At 53.6% G+C, this 11,353-nt stretch overlaps 1 protein-coding gene across 1 annotated transcript in view; it reads left to right on the top strand.

Moving 5' to 3' along the window:
- Window positions 1-8,978: 8,978 nt before the first annotated feature.
- NRDE2 (NRDE-2, necessary for RNA interference, domain containing) overlaps window positions 8,979-11,353 on the top strand; it is a 56,911-nt gene continuing 54,536 nt past the window's right edge. Inside the window, exons 1-2 of the mRNA XM_075329551.1 lie at window positions 8,979-9,080; window positions 10,981-11,089. Of these exons, the coding sequence (XP_075185666.1) occupies window positions 9,020-9,080; window positions 10,981-11,089 (170 nt within the window). The 5' untranslated portion in view covers window positions 8,979-9,019. The remainder of the gene's footprint in view (window positions 9,081-10,980; window positions 11,090-11,353) is intronic.

Below are 11,353 nucleotides of genomic sequence, written 5' to 3'. Positions count from 1 at the left end.
CTACGTCCACAGGTCCCGTCGGGGCATCCGTCTGGACCGCCCCTCCCCCACTTTGCAAAGCGTGCTCCGGACGCATGCGCCCGACAGGGCCATTCACTGTTATGGAGCGCACTGCGTTACCGTGTGCTCTGTTTTGTGCCATTTTTTGCACATATATGTTTCTGCAGACGGACACCCAAACGTAGTGAGCTCTCTACATCCATTCTCCTGCTGCCATCCATATCTGCATACATTGATCAGCAGATCCATACACACACTCATGCAGATAAAGATAGGACAATTACACACAGTAGATCCTTCCTGCATAGAAATATGCCATACATAGGAATCAATACCTACCTGCACATTTAGTGAACACACTTGTACCAGGATGTGTTTCTCTGCCTGCTCTTATGACTGAAGTGAAAATGAACATCCAAAGAAAAGGTCACACACAGGGTCAAACAGAGGGTGGGATCAAAATCACTCAAAAGCTGATACATTGTGTTGATAAAACTACATGCACATGTAAAAGGAGCTAAGTGGGTTTTGGTTTGCAATGGCATCATGCAGTGCTTAGGCCATGTTCACACTTGTCGGATTTGATCCGGATTGCTCCGTCGGATTTTTCAGTCGGATTGTACCGTCACTGCTTTTAAACCCAGGATTAACCCATAGGCAGCAATGTTAAAGCAATGTTAAATTATAAAATCCCTGTGCACACTTGCAAGCGGAATTTTCCGTCCGGATTTGGCCGCTTGGACGGATTTTTCATTCCGCTGCATGATCTTGATTTTTTCATATCCTTCGCGGAACTCCATTGGGGTCAATGTTAGGTCAAACTCCACTCTCAAATTCCGCCGGTAAATCCGATGCCAAAAGCATTGCATCGGATTTACCAGCGGAATTTTCCAGAGAATCCAAGCGGACAAATCCGTCTCTATTCCACCCTGTGTGAACATGGCCTTAGGGAGCTGATGAGCATGTGATGGGCTCCATCATGCTGTGCTCCTCTGTTCCGCCGCTATCCCTCCTGTTGCTTTTCCTGCCCTGTATTTAACTTTCAGGTAACTTTTGATATGTCATAGAGGAATATCAAAGTTTATCTGCTGACTTAGGTACGGTCACACTAACCAATTTACCAGCAATCCCAACAACGATACAACCTGATAGGGATCCCTGGTAAGTTGCTAGGAGGTCGCTGGTGAGAGGTCACACAGTCAGACGCTCCAGCGATCCCACCAGCAACCTGACCTGGCAGGGATCACTGGAGCGTCGCTACATGGGTTGCTGGTGAGATGTCACACAGTCAGACCTAAGCGAAGCTCCAGCGATCCCACCAGCAACCTGACCTGGCAGGGATCACTGGAGCGTCGCTACATGGGTTGCTGGTGAGCTGTCACACAGGCAGATCTCACCAGCAACCAGTGACCAGCCCCCAGCCAGCAGCGACGTGGAAGCATGCTGCGCTTGGTAACTAAGGTAAATATCGGGTAACCAACCCCATATTTACCTTGGTTACCAGCGCACACCGCTTAGCGCTGGCTCCCTGCTCTCCTAGCCACAGTACACATCAGGTTAATTACCCGATGTGTACTCAGCTACATGTGCACAGAGCAGCGCACACTGCTTAGCGCTGGCTCCCCGCTCTCCTAGCCACAGTACACATCAGGTTAATTACCCGATGTGTACTGCAGCTACATGTGCAGAGAGCAGCGCACACTGCTTAGCGCTGGCTCCCCGCTCTCCTAGCCACAGTACACATCAGGTTAATTACCCGATGTGTACTCAGCTACATGTGCACAGGGCAGCGCACACCGCTTAGCGCTGGCTCCCTGCACTCCTAGCCACAGTACACATCAGGTTAATTACCCGATGTGTACTCTGCTACATGTGCACAGAGCAGGAGCCGGCACTGACAGCGTGAGAGCGGTGGAGGCTGGTAACGAAGGTAAATATCGGGTAACCAAGGGAAGGGCTTCTTGGTTACCCGATGTTTACCGTGGTTACCAGCGTCCGCAGAAGCCGGCTCCTGCTGCCTGCACATTCAGTTGTTGCTGTCACACACAGCGATCTGTGCGTCACAGCAGGACAGCAACAACTAAAAAATGGTCCAGGACATTCAGCAACAACCAACGACCTCACAGCAGGGGCCAGGTTGTTGCTGGATGTCACACACAGAGCAACATTGCTAGCAACATCGCTGTTACATCACAAAAGTTGTGCCTCAGCAGCGATGTTGCTAGCGATGTTGCTTAGTGAGACGTGGCCTTAAAGGGGTTATCCGGCTTCTTTGACATTTTTTTTTTAATTTCCCTATTGGGCTACATTGGGGCAGGTAAGTAGATAGAGAGCACTTACCTGCCCTGCTGTCAGCCCCTCTCCCCCGGCTCAGAGCGGTCATGTGACCGCTCCTGCCGCGATTTTGCTGCTTCCGGTCATTTCATGTCAACATGGGCAGGGCCATGTTGACATGCAAATCTGGAAACAGCATGTCGCCTCCCTGCTGGGTGTCTACAGTGTGATGAGCCCCGCCCCCTTCCCTGCACCCTCCCACACATTCCCCCGCACCTCTTTTACTCTCCAGTAACCTCCCCCTGCACTGCTGTGGGGTCCGGGGCCTGGCGGCAGCTGCCGTGGTGTCAGCGCCAACACCGGGCCCCCTGCCCAGGATCACACATTCAAATGTACCGGCATCACAGATCACCGATGCCGGTACATTTGAAAGTGCTGATGAGAAGCAGCGCAGCGCAGCTTCTCATCACTGTCCCTCCCGCTGTCTGTGCTCTCTTCAGCACAGCGGTGACGTCACTACTGTGCTGATATGTCCAGAGCACAGACAGCGCGCGAACGTGCAGGAGCGGCGGGGACCGAGGAAGGGTGAGTATGTATTCCACATGTGTTCCCGATGGAGATGGGGATGGGGGGGGTTGCAGAGCCATATGTGTGCGTGTGCAGAGCCATATGTGTGCGTGTGAGGTGCAGAGCCATATGTGTGCGTGTGCAGAGCCATGTGTGTGCGTGTACGGTACAGAGCCATATGTGTGCGTGTGCGGTGCAAAGCCATATGTGTGCGTGTGCGGTGCAAAGCCATATGTGTGCGTGTGAGGTGCAGAGCCATGTGTGCGCGTGTGCGGTGCAGAGCCATATGTGTGCGGTGCAGAGCCATATGTGTGCGTGTGCGGTGCAGAGTCATATGTGTGCGTGTGCAGAGCCATACGTGTGCGTGTACGGTGCAGAGCCATATGTGTGCGTGTGCGGTGCAGAGCCCGATGTGGGGCTGTTATTTGCAATGCTGTAGTGATACCAGGTCAGGTGCTGGGGAAGAATACTGACAGGGAATGTGTGTGCAGGGGGCGGGCAGAGGGCGAGGCTGGACACTGGGGCGGGGCTGGACACTGGGGTGGGCGGTGACAGCTCTGACTGAGGTTTTGCACAGGAAGTGGTCATGTTTGCTGGAGCTGAATGTAAACAAGAATCTGCCGAGAATAAAGGGTGAATTCAAGAGGAACAAAAGTTAGAAAACAAAAAATAACAATGTAGGTGTGATTTATATGACAATACAGCACAGATTAGCTTAACAAAAATTTTTGAGTTTATGTCGGACAACTCCTTTAAGGCTAAGTTCACACTGCTTAAATATGACACCTGTTTTGTCTGAGCTGGAATTAAACTCTGAATGTGGTAGTGCAGGGGTTCCTTGGTGTCTCCTGCTGGCGGGGTCTCCCCTCCAGTGTCCTATGCCGGGGAAATGCCAGGGAACCACAGACAAACCCTGCAGTACAAGACCCACAGGTAGCCGACAGCAAGGGAGGCCATGAAATCCCAGGGAAACCCCTTCAGCACCATACATCACATGCTCACATTGGATTACAGAACAGGTACTACGAGGGGTCAAGTTCTGGGGAAAAAATGTGGGAACTCACCGAAGATTTCCTACTTGCCCCCACTCTGATCAGAGTAAGGCCCCTTTCACACGTCAGTGATTCTGGGACGTTTGTGCTTTTTTTTTTAAACGTACCAGAATCCCTGACATACGCAGACCCATTATAATGAATGGGTCTGCTCACACGTCAGTGATTTTTCACTGAACGTGTCTCCGTGCAACGTTCACGCGTGTCCGTGATTGCCGCACGGAGACATGTCCATTTTTTTCTGGCATCACTGATGTCCCCCGGACCACGCAGTGGTGTGATCCGTGAGTCACGTGCAAGAAAACAACATGCTTTTAAAATAAAAATCATTTTTACTCACCCGGCTCCAGCGGCACTCTCTGCAGCCCGTGCAGCCTGCTGCTTCTGAGCCGGCTCATTACTGTTGCGCATATTCATGATGCACGACACAGCCGACCCGGAAGCAGCTGCTGCGGGGGGTCAGCGCCAGCCGGATGCTGCACCGCGGGAGCGATCAGCACCATGGAGAGCGGGAGCGCGCACAGGTAAGTTAATCTCTAAGTGCAATCACGGGCCACGGAGAACGGAGCCCGGATTGCACTTAGACAACCCACGTGTGCCGTGATTTACGGCACACGGAGGGACATGTGCGTGTTTTACACGCCAGTGAAAAACGTCAGTGTTTTTCACTGACGTGTGAAACGGGCCTTACACTAACATCGTAATGAAATAATACTGCCATACTGTGACCGAATAAACACCATGCAAAGACCAATATTACCCCTATACAGTGACCATAGATAACCAGAAACTAGCGACATTAGCTGTATTGATGGGCTACAAAATATGCTACAAAATAGAACATGCCGTATTTGTTTTTTACGCATTTAACGCATATGAGAATAAACCCATCGGTTTCAATGGGTACATTTCATCGTGAAAAACACAGCGTATTACACGACAAAAATAAGATCATGTGAAAGAGGCCTTATATCCCTCCAATGGATACTGGGGTCATTTGCTCTTCCTATTTCTAGTCCAGACCGCCACAATGATTTTTCCCAGCCTCTACTTGTCTCTGTAGTATTTTGCATTCAGACAGCTACGGGTTAGACCCCCCCAGAAAAAGAGCGTAAATATCTCGGGAACGAAAGGAGATATAACGTTAATTTTTGCTGATCGAACCGGATCTAACGAATATCTATCAGAATCCATCCAAAAAACGGCCAATTTCAAAAGAGGGGGGGCTAGCTACGGGTTAGCCCCCCCAGAAAAAGATCGTAAAGATCTCTTTTTGTAGAGGAGATCTAACGTTAGTTTTGGTTGATCAAACCGGATCTAATGCCTACTTTACACGCTTCAATAAATCTTTCAATCCGTCGTCGGGGTCAAGTTGTAAGTGGCGCACATCCGGCATCGTTCGTGACGTATTTGCGTGTGACACCTACGTGCGATCAAGATTGAACGCAAATACGGTGATCGCATACACGTCGTTTATTCCTCATACATTGGACGTTTTGTTGTATGAACCTAGGCAATTGTAACGTGTGACATCCCTCATACGATTGTGATGTCTGAGGTTATGTGCGCAGGTGTGCGCTCTGCACCGCAGCTTAAAAAAGGTCCGCTTCAGAGCGCAGCTGAAAAGCTGCGTTCTGAAGCGCCTCACAATGTCTGTCAGTCACTAATCTCTGTCCCTCTCTCTCTGTCCATGTCAGTCTATCCCCCTCTCTTATACTCACCGATCCCCGATCCCCGGCTCTGCACGGCGTTCACACTGCTCTGGCGGCTTTATTATTTTGAAAAAGCCGGCCGCCCATTAAACAATCTCGTATTCCCTGCTTTCCCCGCCCACCGGCGCCTATGATTGGTTGCAGTGAGACACCCCCCCCACCCACGCTGAGTGACAGGTGTCACACTGCACCCAATCACAGCAGCCGGTGGGTGTGTGTATACTGTGTAGTGAAATAAATAATTAAATAATTAAAAAAAAACGGCGTGCGGTCCCCCCCAATTTTAAAACCAGCCAGATAAAGCCATACAGCTGAAGGCTGGTATTCTCAGGATGGGGAGCTCCACGTTATGGGGAGCCCCCCAGCCTAACAATATCAGCCAACAGCCGCCCAGAATTGCCGCATACATTATATGCGACAGTTCTGGGACTGTACCCGGCTCTTCCCGATTTGCCCTGGTGCGTTGGCAAATCGGGGTAATAAGGAGTTATTGGCAGCCCATAGCTGCCACTAAATCCTAGATTAATCATGTTAAGCGTCTATGAGACACCCTCCATGATTAATCTGTAAATTACAGTAAATAAACACACACACACGAAAAATCCTTTATTAGAAATAAAAAACACAAACATATACCCTGGTTCACCACTTTAATCAGCTCCAAAAAGCCCTCCATGTCCGGCGTAATCCAGGATGCTCCAGCGTCGCTTCCAGCTCTGCTGCATGGAGGTGACCGGAGCTGCAGCAGACACAGCCGCTCCGGTCACCTCCACACAGCAACTGAAGACAGCCGCGCGATCAGCTGAGCTGTCACTGAGGTTACCCGCTGTCACTGGATCCAGCGGTGGCCGCGGGTAACCTCAGTGACAGCTCAGCTGATCGCGCTACTCACCTCAGTTGCTGCGTGGAGGTGACCGGAGCGGCGGTGTCTGCTGCAGCTCCGGTCACCTCCATGCAGCAGCGCTGGAAGCGACGCTGGAGCATCCTGGATTCCGCCGGACATGGAGGGCTTTTTGGGGCTGATTAAAGTGGTGAACCAGGGTATATGTTTGTGTTTTTTATTTCTAATAAAGGATTTTTTCGGGTGTGTGTGTTTATTTACTGTAATTTACAGATTAATCATGGAAGGTGTCTCATAGACGCTTAACATGATTAATCTAGGACTTATTGGCAGCTATGGGCTGCCAATAACTCCTTATTACCCCGATTTGCCAACGCACCAGGGCAAATCGGGAAGAGCCGGGTACAGTCCCAGAACTGTCGCATCTAATGTATGCGGCAATTCTGGGCGGCTGTTGGCTGATATTGTTAGGCTGGGGGGCTCCCCATAACGTGGAGCTCCCCATCCTAAGAATACCAGCCTTCAGCCGTATGGCTTTATCTGGCTGGTTTTAAAATTGGGGGGGGACCGCACGCCGTTTTTTTTAATTATTTATTTCACTACACAGTATACACACACCCACCTGCTGCTGTGATTGGGTGCAGTGAGACACCTGTCACTCAGCATGGGGGGGGCGTGTCTCACTAACCAATCATAGGCACCGGTGGGCGGGGAAAGCAAGGAATACGAGATTGTTTAATGGGCGGCCGGCTTTTTCAAAATAGTAAAAGCCGCCGGAGCAGTGTGAATGCCGTGCAGCGCCGGGGATCGGGGATTGGTGAGTATGAGAGAGGGCTGCTCAATTCAGTTACTCAGGAGTTTAGCGGTCACCGGTGAATCCTTCACCGGTGACCGCTAATCAGGGCGCGACACAGACAGAGCCGCAGCATGGCAATGAAGTCGGGTGAGGTTCACCCGAGTTCATTCTGACAGTGCGGCTCTGTCTGTGTCTGCTGTCATCTGCCATTCAGCTCTGCTACATGGCTGTCTGTGTCTGCTGTCATCTGCCATTCAGCTCTACTACATGGCTGTCTGTGTCTGCTGTCATCTGCCATTCAGCTCTGCTACATGGCTGTCTGTGTCTGCTGTCAGCGGCCATTCAGCTCTGCTACATGGCTGTCTGTGTCTGCTGTCATCTGCCATTCAGCTCTGCTACATGGCTGTCTGTGTCTGCTGTCAGCGGCCATGTAGCAGCGCTGAATGGCAGATGACATAGTAAAAACGCATCCCTACACATTACACACGCTTGTCAAGTCAATAAATAAAAAAAAAAAAAGAGGTGCCCAATGCATACGTCACAGAACAGATGATCTAAAGGATCGCACACAAAATTGATCAATTTAACATAGACTAGTAACGCACGTGTGACAGCAAATGAACGACCTACGTGTGATCTCATTAGATCGCATATGCGACCTGGGCGTGTCACATCGCATACGAGAGCGCACACCTAATTGTAAGGTGTAAAGCTGGCTTAACAAAGATCTAACGAATGGAATCATTTTTAACCCAAATTCTTAATAAGGGGGGGCTAACTCGGAGTTGGTGTCCTCTCCGGGGGCCTCTCGCTCTGGAGGCTGCAGTCCTCTCCGGGGGCTCCTCGCTCTGAAGGCTGCAGTCCTCTCCGGGGGCCCCTCGCTCTGGAGGCTGCAGTCCTCTCCGGGGGCCCCTCGCTCCGGGGGCTGCAGTCCTCTCCGGGGGCCCCTCGCTCCGGGGGCTGCAGTCCTCTCCGGGGGCCCCTCGCTCCGGGGGCTGCAGTCCTCTCCGGGGGCCCCTCGCTCCGGGGGCTGCAGTCCTCTCCGGGGGCCCCTCGCTCCGGGGGCTGCAGTCCTCTCCGGGGGCCCCTCGCTCCGGGGGCTGCAGTCCTCTCCGGGGGCCCCTCGCTCCGGGGGCTGCAGTCCTCTCCGGGGGCCCCTCACTCCGGGGGCTGCAGTCCTCTCCGGGGGCCCCTCACTCCGGGGGCTGCAGTCCTCTCCGGGGGCTCCTGGCTGCAGTTCTCTCCGGGGTATCCTCGCTCCTGGGGCTGCAGTTCTCTCCGGGGGGCAACTCGCTCCGGGGGCTGCAGTTCTCTCCAGGGGGCTCCTCGCTCCGGGGGCTGCAGTTCTCTCCGGGGGGCAACTCGCTCCGGGGGCTGCAGTCCTCTCCGGGGGCTGCAGTTCTCTCCAGGGGGCTCCTGGCTGCAGTCCTCACCGGGGGACCCTCGCTCCTGGGGCTGCAGTGCTCTCCGGGGGACCCTCGCTCCGGGGGCTCCTGGCTGCAGTCCTCTCCGGGGGCTCCTGGCTGCAGTCCTCTCCGGGCAGGGCCGCACGGCTTTATAGTCGGACACTTCGTCTCTGACTCTCAGTGTGTTCCTACATTACATTAGTATTTCCCTACGAGCTCGGACTACATCTCCCATCGGTCAGTGCGGCTCCTCTCCCGTAGTGAAGCGTAAGCTTCTGCTGCAGTGCATTCTGGGAGTGGTAGTCCGGATGAGGTAGTGTATGACGTAGTTTGTGTGCGACAACGACAGGATTGTTGACAGAGACGCAGACATGGCTCTATTTCCAGCCTTTGCCGGGTGTTCTAGTGCGGGAGCGGCCCCTGAGCAAACGGGTAATTGTCAGTGAGACATTAGCAAGTCCTCACATGATACAGACCCCCTATACTACTACCACTGACTCCTCTGTACCCCTCCACCCTGCCATAGATCCCCATACCCCTCCACCCATGCCATTTATCCCAGAGCCCTCCATCCCTATCATAGACCCCTGTAGCCCTCCATCCCTATCATAGACCCCTGTAGCCCTCCATCCCTATCATAGACCCCTGTAGCCCTCCATCCCTATCATAGACTTCCGTACACCTCCACCCCTTCCATAGACCTCTGTACCCCTCCACCCCTGCCATAGACCCCTGTACCCCTCCACCTCTGCCATAGACCCCTGTACCCCTCCACCTCTGCCATAGACCCCTGTACCCCTCCACCTCTGCCATAGACCCCTGTACCCCTCCACCTCTGCCATAGACCCCTGTACCCCTCCACCTCTGCCATAGACCCCTGTACCCCTCTACCTCTGCCATAGACCCCTGTACCCCTCCGCCATAGACCCCTGTACCCCTCCGCCATAGACCCCTGTACCCCTCCACCATAGACCCCTGTACCCCTCTACCTCTGCCATAGACCCCTGTACCCTCCACCTCTGCCATAGACCCCTGTACCCCTCCACCTCTGCCATAGACCCCTGTACCCCTCCACCTCTGCCATAGACCCCTGTACCCCTCCACCTCTGCCATAGACCCCTGTACCCCTCCGCCATAGACCCCTGTACCCCTCCACCATAGACCCCTGTACCCCTCTACCTCTGCCATAGACCCCTGTACCCTCCACCTCTGCCATAGACCCCTGTACCCCTCCACCTCTGCCATAGACCCCTGTACCCCTCCACCTCTGCCATAGACCTTTGTACTCCTCCACCCCTGCCATTGACCCTTGTACCCCTCCCATAGACCCCTGTACCCCTCTACTCCAGCCATAGACCCCTGTACCCCTCTACTCCAGCCATAGACCCCTGTACCCCTCCACCTCTGCCATAGACCCCTGTACCCCTCCACCTCTGCCATAGACCCCTGTACCCCTCCGCCATAGACCCCTGTACCCCTCCACCATAGACCCCTGTACCCCTCTACCTCTGCCATAGACCCCTGTACCCTCCACCTCTGCCATAGACCCCTGTACCCCTCCACCTCTGCCATAGACCCCTGTACCCCTCCACCTCTGCCATAGACCTTTGTACTCCTCCACCCCTGCCATTGACCCTTGTACCCCTCCCATAGACCCCTGTACCCCTCTACTCCAGCCATAGACCCCTGTACCCCTCTACTCCAGCCATAGACCCCTGTACCCCTCTACTCCAGCCATAGACCCCTGTACCCCTCTACTCCAGCCATAGACCCCTGTACCCCTCCACCAATGCCATTTATCCCTATACCCCTCCATCCCTATCATAGACCGCTGTACCCCTCCACTCCTGCCATAGACCCCTGTACCCCTCCACCTCTGCCATATATCCCTGTACCCCTCCACCCCTGCCATAGACCCCTGTACCCCTCCACCATAGACCCCTGTACCCCTCCACCCCTGCCATAGACCCCTGTACCCCTCCACCCCTGCCATTGGCCCTTGTACCCCTCCCATAGACCCCTGTACCCCTCTACCCCTCTACCCCAGCCATAGACCCCTGTACCCCTCCACCCCTGCCATAGACCCCTGTACCCCTCCACCCCTGCCATTGGCCCTTGTACCCCTCCCATAGACCCCTGTACCCCTCTACCCCTCTACCCCAGCCATAGACCCCTGTACCCCTCCACCATTGCCATAGATCCCTGTACCCCTCCACCTCTGCCATAGTCCATGAGTATAGATATGGGGTAACTACAGATTTTGGGGTGAAACTGGGTGAGGGGTGTCTGTAGAGCTGCAGTGTCGTCTCATTTCTTCATGTCTCCTCTGCAGGGCTGGACTGGCTGAACAATCGGAGCTTCTGTACGGAGGACGCCCTGTCCCTGCACCAGCGCACACAGCTCGGCGCGCCGGCCTTTCTCCCCGAATCTCCGCTCTCCAGGTAATCTGACCACATACAGCACCTGATGGGAGTTGTATTCTAAGAGTCAGTGCTGACCCCTAAGTATGGCTCGCACAGCTGAGGGTCTGTTACATTGGCATCCGCTTTTTTTGAAGAAATCTCTTGTGCTTTTCTTTTTGTTACAATGTATCAATCTGGAGTCCATGATGCTTAAAGTAGAGGTGATTGTGTAGACTGGATACAATTGTAACAAACCTTCAGCTGTGCGTATTTTTAGCTCAGAAAACGTTTTCCGCTCCTAGA

This window comes from Anomaloglossus baeobatrachus, chromosome 12 (genome assembly GCF_048569485.1).
Source record: "Anomaloglossus baeobatrachus isolate aAnoBae1 chromosome 12, aAnoBae1.hap1, whole genome shotgun sequence".
Classification (NCBI taxonomy): domain Eukaryota; kingdom Metazoa; phylum Chordata; class Amphibia; order Anura; family Aromobatidae; genus Anomaloglossus; species Anomaloglossus baeobatrachus.
The sequence above is the reverse complement of the archived record's forward strand: the minus strand, read 5'-3'. Positions and strand labels throughout refer to the sequence as shown.